The following is a 23,150-nucleotide window of genomic DNA, read 5'->3' on the forward strand; positions in this document are numbered from 1 at the left end:
GTTTCCGCTCAATGGGCGCGGCCATGTTAACCCCCTGGCTCAGGGAGCGAGACTAACAATTGGGGAAGTCTCGCGATAAAGGCAAGTCAGGGGTTGTGTCGCCGTTCGCGGTAGCGTTGAGAGTCCAGCAGCCCAGGCATTGCAAGGGCTGGGTTTTAGCTTTCAGCTGAGGGACGGGGAGAAGAGGCGGGAAGATGAGGAGTCCGGTTCTCAGAAAAGGTTTCAGTCACTAGCTGCGGTGTTGGGAGTAAGGGCGTCATGTTTGAGCAGCGATTGAGCGTTTGTAGCGGTCCGTATTTTCCAGTCCTGTAGTGGTTAGTAAGTAACGGGGCTTGCCTAAGGTAACGATTGCCGCCCAGCGGTGCTGCTGGTAGTGGACTCTGAGGAGAGTCAGAGGCTTACTGGGGGTTTGTGGGGCTAGTCATTGGCCCTGCTTGTGTGAGTGGTTTTGGGGCTTTCAGGGTCATGGGTTGGAGTGACAGAAATCAGTGGCTGGGGCCCTGAAAGGCGATATCCTTCCTTAGGGCTATTTTGGGTCCGTGAGTGGGGGCTGTAGTGCAACTGTTAGGTGCCTCTGTGATAGGTTAGGGAGCAGGCGGCTCGTGATCAGTGATTGGGGCGCCAGCTTAAATTTTAACAGCTTGCATCCGGGCTGCGCTCCGTACATATCACTGTGTGCTCGAATTCCTTGTGTGGGTTTATACCGGCAAGGATGTTGCGGATGTGGGAGAGTTCCCATCCTTCCCCCAGAGGTTCTGTTTCCCTCCCTGGATCTATCTCGTGACTTCAGGCAATTTATATTCTCTGCTACTAATCTTGTAGCTAGTCAAGTGCTTCAAGCCAAAGCGTTTCCTCAGAAACACTCTCTCAAAGCTCCTTTGCCTTCTCCTTGTCCTTCAATCTATGCGCTATCCCTGGACAATTTCAACCACACTCGTATCAGTTTCCACCTTTAGTCATGACTTGACAATCTATAGCTCCAGCCCAGACATTTCTAATAAGCTCCTGATTCACAGTAGCCAGCTGTCTCCTACACATCTCTGAGGTTTCCTCACAGACGCTTCAATCTTAACGTGATCAAAATAGTTTGTCATCTTCTGTCTTCATACTTTACCTACTCATCCTACTATATTCTACATCATTATAAATGTCATCACTTTTCATCCAGATAGGCATAATAAAAATTCTGGAGACATCTGATTTTCTCCCCACCTTCTCCCATATCCAATCAATCTTCTGATCCTGGTGATTTTACCTCCCTGACATCTCTCCGGTTTGTCCTACCTGTTCCCATTGCCATGGTCTTAGTTCAGGCTGCATCATCCCTTGCCTTTTAAACCTATATCTGGAAAACTTTGTGTCATAGTGTTGGACACTCTGAGAAAGTCAGAGGAAGGTACGTCTTATTCTATCCAGGAGGCATCTAGGAAGACTTTCTAGAGAAGGTGACATTTGAACTGACATATACATTTGAACTGATCTTATAAGTCTATGGCTGAGAATGACTATTACAGCTTATTGAACCCATATTTATTTTCTTTTCAGGTGAACTCCCTCTAGTAAACTGTGCCCTTTAGAACTTCCTTGATATGAGCTTGGATTAAGAGGTCAGTAGGACAATAACTGCTAAAAATAACTATAATTTTTTGTCTCAAAAATAATGCAACTCTATTCTAGAAAAATTGGAAACTGAAAATGCTAAATGCAGCTTAATAGAAATCACTTGTAATCCTGCCACCCAAAGACAACCATAACATTTTGTTGTATGTCATTTTAGTCACTTTTTTCTTGCAAATGTATTTCTTTTCAATATGTTTATTGTTTTATAACTTATTTTTCTTGCTTGTAATTCAGCAAGAAAATTTTTTCCCTGTATGTAAATACTTTTATAAGACATTTTTAATGGCTGTGTAGTATTCTATTCTTTTGGTAATTGATTTAACCAATCCCTATTGTTGAACATCTAAGTGGTTTCTATTTTTTAGGTGAAGTAGCATTGTCATGAATATTTTTGCAGATATATATTTGTGTATATCCATGCCTGTTTTTTCTTTTAGAATAAATATTTAACAGTACATCTGTAGGGTCAAAGGAGGAAAAACTTTCTAAACATATAATGGAATACAAATATTCACATCCTCAAAGGAAAAACATCATATCCTCATCCTTTCAGAACAGTAAATTAATAGATTGATGTTATTACAGTATAATCCTTTGTGATCTCTCTGAATCTTTGAAAGGAGCAATCTCTAAAGGGTAGTCTTTCATGTAGTTGATCATAGGAGTTGATAGGGCTTATGACTGTGGAAATCGCAGAGCAGGCTCTCAAGGCTATCTTCTTTTTTCCCCTCCCTGCCCATCCCCACTGTGTCTTTACAAATATCTACTGCTTCTGAAGAGCAACAGAAAATGACCAGGTCTCAGGTAAGTGAGCTATTTATACCCTGTTTTGTTTTCCATTGTATTCGAGGCAGTTTAAAAGAATTAATTCAGTTAACTGGAAAAAATGCAAATAGAGATAAGGGAAAATAAAATAGAGGATCTGGACCAAGGAAACTTGGAACATAGTCATACAAGTTATAGGATCTTTCAGACTTAAAGTTGAGCTGCAGTTATATGATTTTACATTGTACATTAAATGTGATAATTTCTTGAAGAAAGTAAAGTTTTTTTGCATTTAGGTTTGAAGTTATTCTGATGGGGCTGCATACATATGATGTAGTAGTCAGTGTCCTTAACATTTATCAACCCATGGGGCTTCCCTGGTGACGCAGCGGTTAAGAATCCACCTACTAAAGCAGGGGACACGGGTTCAAACCCTGGTCCGGGAAGAGCCCACATGCCACAGAGCAACTAAGCCTGTGCACCACAACTACTGAGCCTGCACGCTAGAGCCCTCAAGCCACAACTACTTAGCCCACGTGCCACAACTACTAAAGCCCGTGCGCCTAGAGCCCGTGCTCTGCAATGAAGAGTAGCCCCCGCTCTCTGCAATTACAGAAAGCCCGTGCACAGCAACAAAGACCTAATGCAGCCAATAAATAAAAAATAAATAAATAAGTAAATAAATTAAAAAAAAAATTTACCAACCCATGATAAATTCCATAGCAGGTTTCTCCCTAGCTGTTTCTTAAATAATTTCTCAAAATAAGTATAGGGCATAATAACAAGGCAGAATTCAATTTCTAGGCAGTAAAATCAGAGGTCCAAGTACACAGTTGTCACATAGTCTGGCTTGATCCATGAATAAAGTCTATAATTTTGGGAGCAGCATTTCTGGGAGTTTGTAAAATTAGTCCAGGGGATTCATGTTATTAAATATAATACTAATTTTAATTTATTAAATTTAAAATAATTTTAATCTGCAGTTTTTAACCAATAAATAAAGTAATCAGATATTTTTCCTTTAAAATGCAATAGATTGAGAGCCTTGAAGTGTATATCAAGTGAGCATGCTTGGTGGATAGTGGAGATCAAGTGCATTTGCTAATTTCTGTTGGTTTATCAATCAGCTCCTAGCCAGCATCTTAGTGGTTGTGATTGTCATACAGTTTTAAATGTGTTTATTTGAAGGTGTATATTGTTTAATTTTTACCTGTTTTTACCTACAATAATGCTTCATTGGTTATACCCGCTGTGTAGCATACAGCTTTGGCATAGTAGTCTTCAAAGTGGGGAGCGTGCATTCCTTAGGAGATATGCAGGATGATCCCCTGTGCTCTGGGGAGAAAAGATGAGAAATTCTACTCACATATCTTTTTATGATCATAATAGCTCAGTATTGAAGTACTTACATATAACTTAACGGGGTTTTTTAAGTTATATATTATTGATGTGTGTGCTTTTTTTTTTTAACTGAAAAACGTCTCACCAAGATTCGCCTCTTTAGAACAAAATATGCTCCTGTCAGCCAGGAGATTCCAAAGATTTTAGGAGCTCTGTCAAAAAGTCAGAGTCAAAGATCAAAGAACAAAAGATGCTCCTGGTACCTTTAATGCTTAGGAAATTAGAAAAGTTTTAGGAGCTATGACCACGAGCCAAAGAGAAGACTAAAATATATATTTCTTATCATATCACAGTATCATGGTTTCTGATTTTTAAAGTTTGGGGATTACTGGGTTTTCTTCTTTTTTTAATTGAAGTATAGTTGCTATACAATACTGTATAAGTTACAGGTGTACAATATAGTGATTCACAACTTTTAAAGGTTATACTCCATTATAGTTATTGTAAAATATTGGCTATATTCCCTGTGTTGTACAAAATATCCTTGTAGCTTATCTTATGCCTAAGAGTTTGTACCTCTTAGTCCCCTACCCCTATATTGCCCCTCCACTCTTCCCTCTCCAAGCTGGTAACCACTAGTTTGTTCTCTATATCTGTGAGGACTACTGGGTTTTGTACCTATAATTTTGTACCCAATTTCAGTGTGTGGGTTTTTCCGTACCACGAAGCAGTCTTCCAACGCCAGCTGGGTGTCCTACAATTTAATTTAATTTTGACACTACCTACTTGGAGAAGCATCAGATCCTACAGGTTATGGGCTTAGTTCCACAAGGCTGCCCTCCACCTCGGATGCCAGTTGCAAGTCCAGCTTGCCATCTGTGATTCTGACCCACTGGCTATAAATCAGAGGTTCCCACCACTCTTTCCTTTGTTTTGATTTATTTGCTGGAGGGGCTCACAGGACTCAGGAAACCAGTTTACTCGCTAGATTACCAGTTTATTACAAAGGATATTAAAGGATACAAATCAAGAGCCAGATGAAGAGATACGTAGGTCCCGAACAAAGGAACTTGGGGACCAGCATGTGACACGAGGAAGCATTCTGGTCCACCACCCTGGAAGTTTTCTGAACCCTTTCCTCTTGGGTCTTTATAGAGGCTTTATTAATGGGATTGATTGATTATCATTGGCCATTGGTGATTTGTTCAACGCCCCACTCCCCCTCCCTAGAAATCAGAGAGTGGGGCTAAAAAAAAAGTACCCTCTATTCATGGTTGGCTTCCCTGGCAACCAGTCCCCATACTTAGGTGCTTTCCAAAGATTCCTCATTAACATAACAAGAGATACCTTCACAGAAAATTAAAGGGTTTTTTAGGAGCTCTGTGCCAGGAGCAGGATATGGACCAAATATACTTTATTGTAATCACAGTATCACAGTACTGGGACCAGTGCATCTCCTCATTTCCTTTATCCAGCTACCAACTCCAATATAGTCGTATTCTAGATCTATAATTACCAATAACTCCAAGCATTTCACTTTCTGGCCATTATTTCTATTTCTAGCTCAGTATCTGGTACCTTGACTGCAACAGTTCTTCAGTTCTGTACAGGCCTCTAATCAATTGACTCTCCATTTTTTCACTGTTTATTACATTCCTCTCCCCACTTCTGGATTCTCACTTTTCTCAGCTTGAATTCCATGCTTCTCAGTCCTTGTTAGGAGCAACTGTCACCCCACTGAAGTCCAATAGCCTACCCATTATGCCATGTACATGTCAATTATAATAGATATCTTGAACTTAATGGGGCAAGTAGAATTTTCGTGTGTGTGGTAAAATATATATAACATAAAGTTTGCAACTTTAACCATTTTTATGTGTGCAATCAGTTGTATTAGTTATATTCACAATTTGTGCATCTATCACCACTTTCCAAATTTTTTCATCGCCCCGAACAGAAACTCTATACCCCACAAGCAATAACTCCCCATTCTTCCCTTCCTCCCACAGCCCCTGGTAACTTCAAAACTACTTTCTGACTGAATTTGCCTATTCTAGATATTTTGTGCAAGTGGAATCATACAATATTTGTTCTTGTGTGTCTGTTTCACTTAGCATGTTTTCAAGATTTATCTATGCTGTAGCATGTATCATAACTTCATTCCTTTTTATGGCTGAATAATATTCCACTAAATGGATATACCACATTTTGTCTATCCATTCATCTGCTGATGGACACTTGGGTTGTTTCTAGACTTTGGCTTTATTGTGAATAAAGCTGCTATAAACATTGATATACAAGTATATGTTTGAGTGCCTGTTTCATATCTTTTAGGTACATATCTAGGAGTGGAATGCTGGGTCATATGGTAATTCTGTGTTTAACTTTTGGAGGAACTGCACAGCAGCTGCACCATTTTACATTCCCACCAGCATTTTGTGAGGGTTCCAATTTCTTCACATCATTGCTAACACTTGTATTTTCCATTTTGTTGGTGATAACCATCCTACTAGGGGTAAAACGGTATCTCATTGTGGTTTGGATTTGTTTCTCTAATGACTAATGAGGCTGAGCATATTTTCATGTGCTTATTGTCAATTTGTGAATCTTTTTTGGAGAAATGTCTATTTATGTTCTTTGCCCATTTTTTTCATTGAATCATTTGTCTTTTTATTGTTGGACAAATAGAATTCTTGATTCCACCCTCCCCTCCACCAGGACTAGCTCTTTCTTGTCTCCTGGACTTTAGTGGGATACAGTTGCTTACCCCCCAAACCAAGGGGTTTTAGTTGATTCCTCTCCTTTCCTCATAGGCCGTCTTTCAGGTGTCTCATGATTGGATTTGATTAAGATCAAATTTTAAAATAGAGTGCTCTTACTGAGGTAGAACTTAATCATGGTTTGAAAAGTAAGCAATAGTGAGTTCATTAGCACTTTATTGTTACTTTCTGATCAAGAATTATTCCATTTTTCTCATTATGTCTAGATATGCATTTAAAAATTGATTAGATTAAATATTACTTTTTTTATTTAAAACTTTAAAAACAATGGTTTCTGTTTAATTTAATTTTTTAAAGTGTTTTAATGGAAAAATTCAAACATATAAAAATTTAGAGAAGAGTATCACAAACCCCTTGTACTTCCTCAAATATTTTCAACAATTACTATTTTACCAATCTGACATCTTTCCTCTTATTTATTTGTTCTCTGGAGTTGCACATTTTAAAACAAATCTCATACATGGCATTTCACCAGCATATACTTGCTTTGCAGATTGTTGTTATCTGCAAAGCAAGTATATGCTTGTTTTCTGACAAGGGATACTGGTTTTCCTATCAGTGATTTCCTTTTTTTTTTTCCCCCCCAGTTTATTTATTTATTTATTTAATTGGCTGTGTTGGGTCTTTTTTGCTGTGCACGGGCTTTCTTTTAGTTGCGGTGAGTGGGGGATACTCTTTGTTGTGGTGCGTGGGCTCCTCATTGCAGTGGCTTCTCTTGTTGTGGAGCATGGGCTCTTAGGCGCATGGGCTTCAGTAGTTGCAGCACACGGGCTCAATAGTTGTGGTGCACAGGCTTAATTGCTCCGTGGCATATGGGATCTTCCCGGACCAGGTATCAATCCCATGTCCCCTGCATTAGCAGGAGGATTCGTAACCACTGTGCCACTAGGAAGCTCTAGTGGTTTCCTTTTAAAATACATTTATTTAAGTTAAAAAGTTGAGTTAAAACTATTAAGTCAGTAATAGCGCAGGTGACATGCAGGTATGGTAAAACCTCTGAAAGCGGTAAGTTAGTAAATGATGTTTGAGAGGATTATACTGAAGTGCTCACAGGTCCTTGCATTTACCACATTCTTCACGTTCACATGCCTTTTTCCTACTCCTCCCTCCATCTGAAATGACCTTTCTCCCTCAGGTTACCAGAGAATACACTATTCATTTTTTATATTTCCAAAACTTTTAATTTTATCTTTACATTTAAAATTTTTTATTTTCACATTTTTCACTATTTATTGTATATAACTTTACAAAGCCCAAAATAGAATCACTCTTTCTTTCCTGTTTCTGTCATAACCTATTTAACACTGTATAGCATTTATGTACTTACTTGTTTGCCTCCATCTACTACTCTGTAAACCTCCTGTGTTTTATTCATGTTTGTATCCCGAGCACCAAATAGTGCTGGTCGCATAGGTGCTTAATACATGATTGATGGAAAGAGAATGAATGATTCTCAATGGCAAAGTTTTTCTAATAGAAGTTTGACTTCTCCCACATAGTAGAACCCAAAATTGGCCTCATGGTAAACATTTTCTTTCACTTTTTGTGATGAATCCTGCATGATGAAAGCAGCAATAATTTCTTGTACATCTCTTACCCATTACTTAGTGTTTTTCACTTTAGATTTAATAGGGATGTCCTGTTACAGGGATTTGTGTCATTCAAAGATGTGACTGTGGACTTCACTCAGGAGGAGTGGCAGGAGCTGGACTCTGCTCAAAAAAACCTGTACAGGGATGTGATGCTGGAGAACTACAGCAACCTTGTTTCAGTAGGTAAGGACATCTTCCCTCAGAGGGTACTGATATAAGTTACCTATTGTTGTATAACAATTATTATAGTGACTTAAAGTAAACACTTTTTACAAATAATTTATGCAGGTCAGGAATTTGGAACAACTTAGTTGGGTGGTTCTGTCTTGTGGCCTCCCATGCGGTTGTAGTCAGATGTTAGCATTCATCTGAAAACTTGACTGGGACTGTAGGATCCATTTCTAAGATAATTTACTCCCATGGCTGTTCATTGGCAGGAGATCTCAATTCCTTGCCATGTGGGCCTATTCTCACGACCTGGCAGCTAATTTTCTCCAAATAGAGTGAGAGCAGGCCGAAGTCCCAGTGCCTTTTATGACCAAGTCTCTGAAATCACACACTGTCACTTCTACCTTATTGTGTTTATTAGAAGTGAGTTACTTAGTCCAGCCCACGCTTAAGGAGTTCAGAATAAGCTCTACTTCTTGAAGGGAAGAGTGTCAAAGAATTTATGGGGATATATTAAACTCATTATAGCACCCAATTGACTGCCTTTCCTTTATATTCTACTAAAAGCTACGGGTCTCTGAATGCTTAATGAGATTCATTTCAAGATATAAAGGTCAAAAGAATATTAATTTTGAGTACTAAATACTGTGCTTCTACCTCTCCAATGAACTTCGATGGAAAGAAAATAGGTACTGCATCCTGCTCATTCTTTTTTTTTTTTTTTTTTGGCACACGGGCTTAGTTGCTCCGTGGCATGTGGGATCTTCCTGGAGCAGGGATCGAACCCATGTCCTCTGCATTGGCAGGCAGATTCTTAACCTAGGAAGCCCCCTGCTCATTCTTCAGAGGCTGAAGACAATGGGCTGGGCCCAAGTTCTTGGTTTTTATAAATTCATTGTGATATATATAATAAAGTGTTCAAATATTAATTACACAGCTGATGCATTTTTTCATATGTATATACCCACTTGACCACTATTCAGATCAAGATACGGAATATTTCCAGCACCCCAGCAGGCTCCCTTGAACCCCCCTTTCCATTTACCTGCCCCCTCAGAGATAACAACATGTGGTGATAGCACCATAAATTAATTCTGTTCTTGACCTTCATGTAAGTGTAATCACACAGTATGTAAGTTTTTTTTTTTTTTCTGTCCAGCATCTTTCATTTAACATAGTATCTGTGAAATTCATTCATGTTGTTGCACATGACAGTAGATTGGTGCTCCTTATTGTATTATATTCTGTTTAATGAGTATACAATAATTCAACTTATCCAGTCTACTGTTGATGGTCATTTGGGTTGTTTCGGATTTTGGCAATTATGAATAAAATGGTTATTAAAATTTTTATACATATCTTCTGGTAGAAGTAAACATGTCATTTCAATTCAGTATATACAGAGGAGTGGAATTTCTGGGTCTTAGGGCATATATATATATTTAGCTTTAGCAGATACTACCAGTTTTCCAAAGAGATTATACCAATTTATATTATACTAGCAATGTATGAGAGTTCCATCAACCTTTAGTAATGTCAGTCTTTTAAATTTTAGCCATTCTGGTGCATATGTAATGGATGTGAGTTCTAGCTTGGTTAGTTGTCCACTAACACCCAAGTCCTATATTATTTCCCATAAACAGGGTGTCAGTCTCTGAATTCAGATGTAATCTTCTTGTTTAAGCAAGGAGAACCATGGATGGAGGAGGGAGAAATGTCAAATTGGGCCTCTTCAGGTAAGTGAGAACCTGGCAAATGGGAGGCAGGGAAAGAAGATTCATATTGATTAGTGAGATGTTTGTCTTTGAGGTATTTTTTAGGAAATCATTCTTGAAGGCCATAGATGTTTACAAATGGCTGAAAATAATTGATGTGGAATTGTGGAATACCTAACATAATCCTTTTTCTTTAGTTGACTTTTAGAAAAGTAGGTAATCCTCCTACCTATACTCTGAATCTTATCTAGCCCACATATTTAGGACATTTCTTAATTAGTTATCATCTCTTTGACTAATATCTTTAGCACTCCATTTTCCCAAAGTGGGCTTATACTCCTTTCCTCATGCATTCAGGCATTGTTAGGTATGCTCTCTTTCAAAGTAACTTACTGAATGATGTTCATATTCTTTCTAATTACTTCTGTTTTTCCTCACCTTTCAGTGTGAAGTGTCATGGAGTTATAATCATTTGTTTGTTTTTTTAAAAAATTCTTTAGGGTCTCCAGTAATAGAAATTTTATTCCTTCTTTGCCTGTCCTCCTTTTCCACTGCTTTCTCTATGACCATTTTAATCTCATTCTTTATGTCATTTTTTGTTATCTTGGTTGTTTTCTTTCCTTTAGTCAGTGCCACTTATTAAATTTTTATTTCCCTTCTTTTCTTCCTGACCACACCTTGTAATTTAATCTTCCATTTTTTTCCCTGAGTTTAATCAATTCTTTTTTATTTCTCCCTGTTTTTTGTTCATTTTAGTTTTTACTTTTTTGAAATTCTGACTCATGGTGGTTTTCCATGTCCTGGTATGCTTGTTTGAGTATATTTAATTCTGCTTGGAGTTCAAACAAAATTTTCTTCTGTTTCATGGCAAGTTTTTGAAGGGGACAATTTCCTCTGTTTATTTCTGCACAAATTTCCTAATTTAATGTAATAGTTCTCTATGGACTTTACTTTTTTTTTTCATTTTATCATATCACACTGTTTTTATAAGATTTCTAATTTTATGGATCCCTTTTCTGTTAATATAGCAAAGTTCAGGTACTTGAGCAGAGTCCTTTCTTCTTTCCTCCTTCCCTCCCTCCCTCCCTTCCTTCCTGTGATTAAGGAGGAGTTTTGAGTTTTCTGGTTTTGTGGTTCTTTTTTGTCTTCCAGGACCCTAAATTTCCTCTTTTTTTCCTTTTCCCCATTGCCACCATCCAGTTACCAGAGGGTACTTCTTCCTTTTTTGCTTTTGAAAACTGCCTATTCTTCTAACTGAGGACTGCCCCCTTTAAATAGAGCCTATCTTCTCTTGTGCTTTTTTAATGTCATCTGACCCTTTAAGATGCATGTACTTTGAAATTCCCTCCCTGTAGTTATGCTCTAATCTGCCTAGTTACATATAAAATATTTTTATATTTACTGTGAGTTTAATCTTTCTGCTGGTCATATCAACTCACTCTAAGTCCCCTTTGCTAACATGCTTCCTCTCTCTTCCTGAAATTTTTTGGTCTGCCTTTGTTCCTCACAGAGCCTTGTGATGGAGTGGAGATGGGGCAGAAGTGTGTGGGGCTATGTGGGACCATGACACTGAGCTCATCAACTCTTCTTTTTCTATTACTCTTCTGCTCACTTCTTTTTATGTCTGTTCCTTCTTCTGTCTTTGAGTTTTAATATCATATTCTTCAATTTCAAAGCTGAACATACTCATTATCAGATTTCTATCTATTTCCATTAAAATGAGGACCTTTATTTTTTGTTTTTGTATTTGTATTCCTCAAAGCTCGAGAGTGAAATAACATTATTTACACTTGGATTTTCTTTCAGACTTTGAAATTAGACCCAAAATGAAAGAATTAACTCCACAGAAGAGCATTTCTAAAGAAGTAATACTCCATAATATGATCGTTTACTCAGTTTTTGAAGACTGGAAACTTGAAGATGAGATAAATTACCAGGAAAACCAAGACAAACTTTTGAACCAAGTTGCATTTATTAACAATAAGCCACTGACTGAGGAGATCAACCAAGAATATAACACACTGGGGAAAGTAGTTCGTCTGAACAGAACATCTAATGAACACATCAGAGCCTTCATACATAAGTCATACCTCTTTGCACAACCAAAATTTCTAACAAGTGAAAAATATAAATGTATTCAGTGTGGGAAAGCCTTCAGTGGAAAGTCAGGACTTATTGTACATCAGAGAATTCATACTGGGGAAAAACCATACAAATGTAATGACTGTGAAAAAGCCTTTATTCAGAAGTCACAGCTCACTGTACATCAGAGAACTCATACAGGAGAGAAACCCTATGAATGTAGTGAATGTGGAAAAGCATTCATCCAGAAGTCAAACCTCATTATTCATCAGAGGATTCACACAGGGGAGAAACCCTATGAATGCAATGAATGTAGGAAGGCTTTCATCAAGAAATCAACACTTAGTGTTCATCAAAGAGCTCATATGGGGGAGAAACCATATGAATGTGATGAATGTGGAAAAGCCTTCATCTGGCAGTCACAGCTCATTGTACATCAGAGAATTCATACTGGGGAGAAACCCCATAGATGTAATGAGTGTGGAAAAGCCTTCAACAGAAAGTCCGAACTAAGTGTACATCACAGAATTCATACTGGAGAGAAACCCTTTGAATGTAATGAATGTAAAAAAGCCTTCATTCAGAAGTCAGATCTCATTGTACATCAGAGAACTCACACTGGGGACAAAAGATATCAATGCATTGAATGTGGGAAAGCCTTCATCCGGAGTTCACAATTCATTGAACATCAGAGAATTCATACTGGGGACAAACCCTATGAATGCAGTGATTGCAGAAAAGCTTTTATCCAGAAATCACAACTCATTGTGCATCAGAGAATCCATACTGGGACAAAACCATATAAATGCACTGAGTGTGGAAAAGCCTTTAGCAAGAAGTCACACCTTACTGTACATCATAGAATACATACTGGAGAAAAACCCTATGAATGCAGTGATTGTAGAAAAGCTTTCAGTAAGAAATCTACTCTCATTGTTCATCAGAGAATTCATATTGAACAGAAACACTTTTAGTGGAGTGAGAAAACTTTAATTCAATATCAAAATTTTAATTCAGTAATCAAGATTTCATTACACTTCATAGAATTCATATAGAAACTCTATAAATGTACTAAACTTGGGAAGCTTCAACAATAATTCCAGAACTATTAAGCATCAGAAGATTCATACTAGGAAGCAACTTTGAAAAATCATGTTTTCAAAAAGCAATATATATATTGGACATCTTGGTTGAGACCTAAAAGTATTTTAAAGTGTACTAGGAAAATCTCAATTACACTTGATTGACTTGTTCACTATGAAGTACACATTTTTTTTAATGAGTAAGTGAACTGATTTATCATGACAATAAAGTGACAACCATATGTAATCATTCTGCAAGTGATCTATTAATGGCATTTAAACCCAAATTATCTGTTGGTTGGAAGTGAATATGGATATTTACACCTGCCTTGCTTTTTTTCACACTAAATTGCACCATTTTCCCCACATCTTAAAAATGTAAAAAGGATAAATTATAACTGAGAAAGCAACATGGTCTATTACTTAACAAAGATGTAAAAAAAGAAATCACATATAACTCTTCCCCAGCTCTTTCTTGATGTGTATAGAATGAACAGAGGATGAAGCCAATGTGTTTATAAAGAAGTCAGTGGTGGGCTTAAGAAAATATTATTTGATGTAAAACATACAGAGGTAAGAAAGACATTGAATAACACAAGACTGAAAGAGGACAGTAGAGTGTTGTCATACTCTGCATATGACAAAAGTAGTTCTACACAAGGAATTTTCTGTTCATATTCCTGTTAGTTGTCAACTCGGTATAGTATTTACACAAGTACTGTTATGGATTGGGATCTTTTTATCCTTGTGATGATCAGAATTGAATTTTTTAAGGCTTCTTTTATTGGATGTTTCTACCACAAAGGCATTCTACTAAGCATTTTGACATTTACTTTCTTAATTACTGCAGCAAATGTATGAGACTGGCATTATCACCATTCTATAAATGAGGCAAAGTGAAGCCCAGAGATGTTCCCTGATCCAACTGAGGCCACATGGCTAGTAAGTTGAAGGTTGGGATTCACACCAACTTTTTAGCCCCCATCCTATTCTATTTCACTGGGGACAATGAGGAGTGGGTGCCATGCCACTTCAGTTCCAGAGAGAATTGAATTTAATTTCATTGAATATTATATGATACTCTGTATCCTGTCCCTACGTTATGTTGAGTAAATTAACAAGAAACATACATTTTAACAGGGTTATTAGATTCTGTGTTCTAATATGTAGGAGCTGTTGGAAGATATATGTTTTTTGAGATATTTGTTCAGGGATACCTTTTTTTGCTGCCCTGTAAATTTCCTCATGACCAGCCTAAACGTTAGAAATTTTACTATTATTTTCTAGTTCATTTGAAAAAAAATTCTTTGTTTTGTTGAGTTGTCATTTTATTACCACAAATAACTTTTCTGACAAATCCAGTCATTATCCAAGGCATGCTTTCCTTTTAAAAACACAATAACCTAACCTTATATAAGTATTCGTTGTCAAGTAATATTATGAAAAGAGGGATTGATATCAAAAAACCCTTTAAAATTTTTCTTGAATGAAAGTGAAGCTGATATACCACATTGAACTTGATCCTAAAATTTTTTAATCAAATACTTCTTTCTTAGATTTTAAATGAAAAATAATGCTTTATAATTGAAATTAGTGAATAACAACCATGATTATTAATATAAATTTTAAAATATTTAAACTTTCAAATAATGATTTTAAACTAAAAGAAGTAAATTGCAGTTATGCAGTTTTTTTATTAGTCATTTTTGAAGATGAATGTTGATCTGGGATATAAATGTAAGCAATTAATTTTCTAAATAAACATATCAGAAACTAAAATATTCATGTGTGTCTTGCCCTTCAGTGTTGTCATCTTGGAACCTATTTGATAATGCAAGTTGTGCAGTCACCAGTAATTTATGGAGTGCCTGGCTTTTAGAATTTCCTTCAGGTCCAGCTTACCTGTTAGGCCTCATAGAAACCAAGTAATATTTTCAAAGAGCCTTATTCATTAGAATTCATTGTCTTTCTAGCCCTTCTTTATCCCTCTCTACTATCAATCTTTAATTCTGTGCCTGACCTGAGCAAGAAAAAAAGCTCATACCCCTTTCTATAGTCATTTCAAGTCTTAGATCCTTAGAAGATTCAGTATCTTTATTTTCACGTTTCGGCCTTCTACTTCATGGTTTCCTACCTGTAGCTAGTATTGTCATGAACATTAAATAGGCATGAAATTCCTTTACTTTTTTTACTTGCCTCCTAATATTTTTGACACTTAACCCTATTTGCTTCTATTCTCTTGGAAAGGACACTTCATACCACCTCCTTTCTACTTCATTAGTATTACTATTACTAGTAGATATTTATTGGGCAATCTGAATCAGATACTGTCTCCTTTTAAACAACTGGAACTTGAGAGATTATACAAGAAACCATGACTCATACCCAAGGACTCTAAAACATTACACTATACATTAATTTTTAGATATTTGAAAATTTTCAGGCAGTTAAAAGTAGAAACAAATGGAAACCACCCTAATAAAATATGGCTGATAATATGGTTTAAAATGATTTGCAAAGTAAATGATTAAAATGTTAATCATGAATGCCATTCACTGAGATACTGTTTATTCAAACTTTTATATGCCAGTGGTCACTCAGATGCTTAGATATTAAGTTTATTTAAACTTTAAGTTCTTATAACAGTTGAATACTTCACAGTTGAATCTATCCTATTTCAGACATTCTTAGGGCATAATAGATCAAAATGGCGTTGTAAGTGTGTGGGAGGTAAGATGGAAGGGAATCAAACCATGGATTTTTTTTTTCTGGGAAGGTGAAGAAAATGGAATTTCAAAGCTCCTTTTCTATTTGGTATCCTAGGTAGAGGTGAGTCACAAGAGAAATTAGAAAATATTTAGATAATATTGAAATGAAAACAATCTATCAAAGTATTGGGGATGCCACTAAAGCAGAGCTTAGTGAGAAATTTTAGCTTTTAAGTATTTTATTAGAAAAGAAGAAATGCCTAAAATTAATTACCTAAGTTTTCACCTTATGAAGATAAAAAGATATGAGCAAATGAAACTCAAAAATAAGTAGGAGAATAAAGTAATAAATGTAAGAGCACAAATCAGTAAACTAGAACTGGGGTTGGACAATAGGCCAAATTTGGCTAGTGGCCTGTTTCCATATAGCCCTTAAATTAAGAATCATTTTTCATTTTTGGTGTGTTGTAAAACAAGCAAAAACCTATACAACAAAGAGTACACAACAGAGACAATATATGGCCTACAAAACCTAAAATATCTACTATCTGGCCCTTTACAGAAACTGTTTGCATATTCCTGAACTGGAACGTATACTAACAGTAGGAAAAATTCAATGAAAACAAAAGGTGGTTCATTGAAATGATCAATATAATTGATAAATCTTTGGATAAACTGATCAAGAAAAAGAGAAGGCCGAAACTATAAATAGGAAATAAAGAAGATGACACCACTATCCTAGTATCAATAGATAATAAAGAAGTTACTTATAACTTTATTTCAAATATTTGATGACTTGGATGAAATGGAAGATTTCCTTGAAATACATGTTACCAAAACTGAGTAAAGAAGAAATAGAACACTTAAATAACCCTATAACAATAAAAGAAACTAAATGTGTGTTATTTAAAAATTCTCCCTGAAAGAAAACTCAAGATCTAGATGGCTTCACTGGTAAATTCTATCAGTATTTAAGAACTAAATAATACTAATCCTACAAAAACTTTCAGAAAGTAGAGGAGGATGAACATTTTCCAACTCATCATATTGGATCAGTATTACCCTGAACCAAAACCAGATGAAGACATCATAAGTAAAGAAAGTTAGAGGCCAATACCCTGATGACTACTGATGTAAAAGTTCTTTTAAAAATTAGTGTATTGAACCCAACAGTACATAAAGAATGAAATATGTCCTGATTAATTTCTGAAGATTATTTCAGGAATTCAAGTTCTTATTTAAACATCTGATTATCATGCCATATAATTCACCATATTAAAATAATGAAGGAAAAAACTCGTGTACCATCTCTGTAGATACAGAGAACACATTTAGCAAAATTCAACATCCATTTATGATGAAAACTTTCAACAAATGACCAATAGGTGGTAACTTTACACCTACCAGTTTTATGATTATTGCTTTCTACATAAGATTAGAAACTAAGCAAAAATATCTGTTCTCATCCTTATTCAACAGTGTAATAATACAAGTCTTGGCCAGTATAGCAAGAGAAGAAAAAAAAGGCACACAAATAGGGAAAGAAGAAATAAAACTTTATGAACAATCAGCATAAAACATCTCATATATATAAAATCCTAAGGAATCTACAAAGATTAACTAAAACTTACAAATGAATTTTATGAGGTTCCAGGATAAAAGGCCAATATACAAAAAGTGGTTGTATTTCTACATATTAACAACCAAATATTGAAAAATAAAATTTAAGAATCCATGTACAGTAGCACATAAACCATAAAATAGTTTAAAAAATTAACCAGCTATAGGCACTGGAAACTGTAAAATATTGTTGAGAGAAAATTTGAAGCTAAATAAGTGGAAAGATTGATGATCTTCATGGATTGGAATATGCAACAATGTTAAGATGTCATTTGTCTCCACATTGGTCTATTCTATCCCAATTAAAAGACCAACAGGTTTTGGTTTTTTCTTTGTTTTTGTTTGTTTGGTTTTTGGTGTGAGTCAGGAGTGGAGGTGAGAAATTGATGAGCTGATTCTAAACTTATATAGAAGTGTAAAGACCTAGAGGAGCCAAAATAATTTGGAAAATGAACAAATTTGGAGGACTTACACTATCAAATTTTAAGTCAGTAAAATATTGGCCTAAGTGGAAGTGTAAAAATAGTGTGGTATTGGCATAAACATAGTCCTAGATCAATGAAATAAAGAGAAGAGAATGTCCAGAAATACACTCATGTATACAAGGTTAATTAATTAAAAAAAAAACTTTTTATTTGGGAATAATTTTTGATTTACAAAAGTTGCAAAGATAATAGATTTCCCATATGCCCCTCACCTGGTTTCCTCTAATGTTCACATCTTACATTATTATGGTACATTAGTGAAAACTTAAAAAACAACATATGTCCATTAATATTAACCATATTCCAGGTTTTATTTTAATTTCACTATCCTTTTTCTGTTTCAGATTCCAATCCAGGATATCACATATCATTTAGTTATCATATCTCTTTGGTCTCCTCTGGTCTGTGACAGTGTTGAAAGCTTAACTAAACTACTCTGTAATGTTGCTGCCTTGGCATCCATTTTGTGTGGCTAAGTGGGGGGCAGGGGCTTTAAACTGACACTAGCCCCTCCCTCAAGTGAATGCCCTACATAACAGTCCACAGAGTCACAGAAAAGTATAAGTTCCTGATATGACTCCTCCAATGCCCCTTGTGATAAATTCTCTCCTGCCTCCCTGCTTCTTACCCTTGTGTCTCCGTTAGATAAGAACCACCCCCCTCCCCCAACCCCGGAACTTAGCAAAACCCTGCTTTTGTGGTTTGAATTGACTGATCTGGACTTAGCCTGAGAACCCCAAAGCACTTCACTCTCAAACCTTATAAATGCACATGCTCCAGCTCCTTCTGTTTGCTCCCTGACTTGTAGTGGCCCAGTGACCCTTTGAGGAGTCCCTCCAGGATCTGTGAATAATAAACTCTGTTTCACCTTCCCTTAGGTTTTTGTTGAACCTTGGCTTGCCATCCAACACCCAGGACTATATGTATGATGTTAAGTTAACAAAAATCAACACGACAGTCAGCTGCTTACTTTTCCTTTGTTTTTCATGATCTTGACCGTTTTAAGGAGTACTTTTCAGGTATTTGTAAAATGTCCCTCAATTGAAAAAAAATTTTTTAGCCATTTTATTAGTTGTGTAGTGGTATCTCTTTTTTTTTTTTTTTTTTTTTGCAGTTTCTCATTTTGGTTTTAATTTGCATTTCTTTAATAGCTAATGATGCTGAGCATCTTTCCACGTGTTTATTGGCAATTTAAGTACATGGTGAAGTTTCCAAGTCTTGTGCTCATTAAAAAAAAAAATTGTTACTCTTTATTTTGGAGTGCTATGTTCTGAATCCAGGTTCTCTATAAGATATGTTTTGCAAATGCTTTCTCCAGTCTATGATTTGTGTTTTCACTTTCTAAGCAGTTTCTTTAGAGGAGAGCAGTTTTAAGTTTGTTAAGTCCAGTTTATATCTTTTCCTTTTAATGGTTTGTGCTTTTTGTGTCCTCTTTAAGAATCTTTGCCTAAATTAAAGTCACAAAGATTTTTTTTCCAGTGGTTTCTTCTAGAGATTTTGTGTTTTTAGCTCTTACATTTATGTTTGAGAGCTCTTTTCAGTTAATTTTAATATATTTGTGAATTAAAGTTGATGTATATATTTTTGTATATGGACATACAACTAACTGATCAGCACCATTTGTCAGAAAGATTATCCTCTACTGAATTACCTTGGCACCTATGTCAGAAATCAGATATATATATATATATTTTTAAGAACTTTTATTGAGATACAGTTAACAGACAATAAACTGCATATATTTAGAGTGTACAATTTGGTATCCCAATCTCCCAATTCATTCCCCCCCCCAACCCTCCCTGCTTTCCCCACTGGGTGTCCATGTTTGTTCTCTACATCTGTGTCTCTATTTCTGCCTTGCAAACCAGTTGATTTATACCATTTTTCTATAGTCTGCATATATGTGTTAATTTACGATATTTGTTTTTCTCTTTCTGACTCACTTCACTCTGTATGACAGTCTCTAGGTCCATCCATGTATCTACAAATTTCCCAGTTTCATTGCTTTTTACAGCTGAGTAATATTCCATTGTATATATGTACCACCTCTTTTTTATCCATTCATCTGTTGATGGACATTTAGGTTGCTTCCATGACCTGGCTATTGTAAACAGTGCTGCAATGAAGATTGGAGTGCATGTGTCTTTTTGAATTATGGTGTTCTCTGGGTATATGGCCAGCAGTGGGATTGCTGGGTCATATGGCAACTCTATTTTTAGTCTTGCAAGAACCTCTATACTGTTCTCCATAGTGGCTGTTATCAATTTACATTCCCACCAACAGTGCAAGAGCGTTCTCTTTTCTCCACACCCTCTCCAGCATTTACTGTTTGTAGATTTTCTGATGATGCCTATTCTCACCAGTGTGAGCTGATACCTTATTGTAGTTTTGATTTGCATTTCTCTAATAATTAGTGATGTTTGAGCAGATTTTCATGTGCCTCTTGGCCATCCGTATGTCTTCTTTGGAGAAATGCCTATTTAGGTCTTCTGCCCATTTTTTGATTGGGTTGTTTGTTTTTTGGCTATTGAGCTGGATGAACTGTTTATATATTTTGGAGATTAATCCTTTGTCTGTTGATTCCTTTGCAAATATTTTCTCCCATTCTGAGGGTTGTCTTTTTGTCTTGCTTATAGTTTCCTTTGCTGTGCAGAAGCTTTGAAGTTTCATAAGTTCCCACTTATTTATTTTTGTTTTTATTTCCATTACTCTAGGGGGTGGATCACAAAAGATGTTGCTGTTATTTACGTCAAAGAGTGTTCTTCCTATGTTTTCCTCTAGGAGTTTTATAGTGTCTGGCCTTACATTTAGGTCTTTAATCCATTTTGAGGTTGTTTTTTTGTATGGTGTTAAAGAGTATTATAATTTCATTCTTTTAGATGTAGCTGTCCAGTTTTCCCAGCACCACTTATTGAAGAGGCTGCCTTTTCTCCATTGTATATCTCTGGCTCCTTTGTCATAGCTTAGTTGACCATAGTTTATCTCTGGGCTTTCTATCCTGTTCCATTGATCTTTACTTCTGTTTTTGTTCCGTACCATACTGTCTTGATCACTGTAGCCTTGTAGTATAGCCTGAAGTCAGGAAGCCTGATTCCACCAACTCCATCTTTCCTTCTCAAGATTGCTTTGGCTATTTGGGGTCTTTTGCGTTTCCATGCAAATCTTAAAATTTCTTGTTCTAGTTCTGTGAAAAATGCCGTTGGTAATTTGATCGGGATTGCATTGAATCTGTACATTGCTTTGGGTAGGATAGTCATTTTCACAATGTTGATTCTTCCAATCCAAGAACATGGTGCGTCCCTCTGTTTGTGTCATCTTTGAAAAAATCAAATATATATTTTTTACTTTCTTCCTTTTCCCATTGATATTTACATCTATGCTTCCCACATTGTATTTTGTAATTTTCTATTAATTCTTGAAATCAACTTTCTTCTTTTTTTAGAATAATTATGCCTATGCTATATCCATTACATTTCCATGTCATTTAAGAATCAGCTTGTTAGAGACACAGATGTAGAGAACAAATGTATGGACAGCAAGGGGGGAAAGAGGGTGGTGGGATGAATTGGGAGATTGGGATTGACCTTTATACACTAATACGTATAAAATAAATAGCTAATGAGAACCTGCTGTATAGCACAGGGAACTCTACTTCACCGCACTGCACAGTAGAAACTAACACAACATTGTAAAACTACTATACCCCAATAAAAAAATAAAAACAAAATAAATGCTAGAAAAAAAAAAGAATCAACTTGTTGGTTTCTACAAAGAATCTGAAAAGATTTGATTGAGATTTTATTGAACCTGTAAATCAATTTGGAAATAACTGACATCTTAGCAATTTGAATTTTCATTTCCACAAGGCACAATATAACTATTTAAGTCTTATTTAATTTCTCTCAGTGGTGTTTTGTAGTGTTCAATGTACAGGCCTTACACATGTTTTGTTAAATTTTCTCCCAGGATTTCATATATTTAGGGTACTATTGTAAATGCTGTTTTATTTTCATTTCAATTCAAATTTTTCATTTTTCATATATAAGTATAATTATTTACTGTATTACTTTATTGTTACCATGCTTAATTTACTTAGTTAATGGATTTAGTAGTTTTTTGTAGATTTCTTAGGATTTTGTCTTTGTAAATTTTCTATGTGCAAATAAAAACTAGTTTTATTTTCTCCTTTCCAATTTGTATGCCTTTAAAAAGTTTTCATTCTTGTCCTAGCACACTGGCTGGTACCTCTAACACAACATTAATTAAATGTGAAGAGGGGACCTCATTGCTTTTTTCTCAGTCTTAGGAAGAAAGCATTAAATTTTCACCATAAAAAATAATATTAGGAGAAAAAGATGGCGGCGAAGTAGAGAGACGTGGAGTGCATCCCTCTCCACAGATGCATTGGGAATGCACGGAAGGAGGCAGTCATTCCCACAGAGAACCAGCTGAACACCAGCAGACGGCCTCGGACACCGGAAAGGGCTGCGGAGAACCTGACATAGCCGACTGAATATTCGTCTAATCCAATACTTGGACATTAGTCTGAGGCTTGGACAGTCTTCTATAAACACCTCTATCACCAGGACAAGCAACCCCAAAAGCTTGGACAACCATGAGGAAACAAAGAAACACCATGCAGGCAAAGGAGCAGGAAAAAAACCCACAAGACCAAATAAATGAGGAGGAAATAGGAAAAATGCCTGAAAAAGAATTTAGAGTAATGATAGTAAAAATGATACAAAATCTCGATAACAAATTAGAGAAAGTACAAGAAACAGTTCATAAGAACTCAGAAAAACAAACAGCAATGGATAACAAAATAACTGAAATTAAAAATACTCTAGATGCTCTAACCAGCAGAATGACTGAGGCAGAAGAACGAATAAGTGAGTTGGAAGATAGAATGGAAGAAATAAACGCCACAGAGCAGGAAAAAGATAAAAAAATAAAAAGACTAGAAGACAGCCTCAGAGACCTCAGTGATAACCTTAAACGTACCAACATTCGAATTATAGGCATCCCAGAAGAAGAAGAAAACAAGAAAGGGTCTGTGAAAATATTTGAAGAGGTTCTAGTGGAAAACTTCCCCAACATGGGAAAGGAAATAATGAACCAAGTCCAAGAAGCACAGAGAGTCCCATACAGAATAAACCCAAGGAGAAATACACCAAGACACATATTAATCAAAC

General features: G+C 35.9%; 1 protein-coding gene across 5 annotated transcripts in view; it reads left to right on the forward strand.

Moving 5' to 3' along the window:
* Window positions 1–155: 155 nt before the first annotated feature.
* The window catches only part of LOC130844087 (zinc finger protein 420-like), a 77,348-nt gene continuing 54,353 nt past the window's right edge, over window positions 156–23,150 (forward strand). The window contains exons 1-7 of one of the 5 annotated variants that reach the window (XM_057720140.1): window positions 156–318; window positions 1,367–1,445; window positions 1,546–1,607; window positions 2,399–2,424; window positions 8,155–8,281; window positions 9,910–10,002; window positions 11,788–12,960. In XM_057720140.1, the coding sequence (XP_057576123.1) occupies window positions 2,410–2,424; window positions 8,155–8,281; window positions 9,910–10,002; window positions 11,788–12,960 (1,408 nt within the window). In that variant the 5' untranslated portion in view covers window positions 156–318; window positions 1,367–1,445; window positions 1,546–1,607; window positions 2,399–2,409. Of the gene's footprint in view, window positions 319–1,366; window positions 1,446–1,545; window positions 1,608–2,398; window positions 2,425–8,154; window positions 8,282–9,909; window positions 10,003–11,787; window positions 13,604–23,150 lie in introns of those variants that run through there. The other 4 variants (XM_057720131.1, XM_057720132.1, XM_057720138.1 and 1 more) reach the window with 4 other exon arrangements.

This window comes from Hippopotamus amphibius, chromosome 2, assembly GCF_030028045.1.
Source record: "Hippopotamus amphibius kiboko isolate mHipAmp2 chromosome 2, mHipAmp2.hap2, whole genome shotgun sequence".
Lineage (NCBI taxonomy): Eukaryota > Metazoa > Chordata > Mammalia > Artiodactyla > Hippopotamidae > Hippopotamus > Hippopotamus amphibius.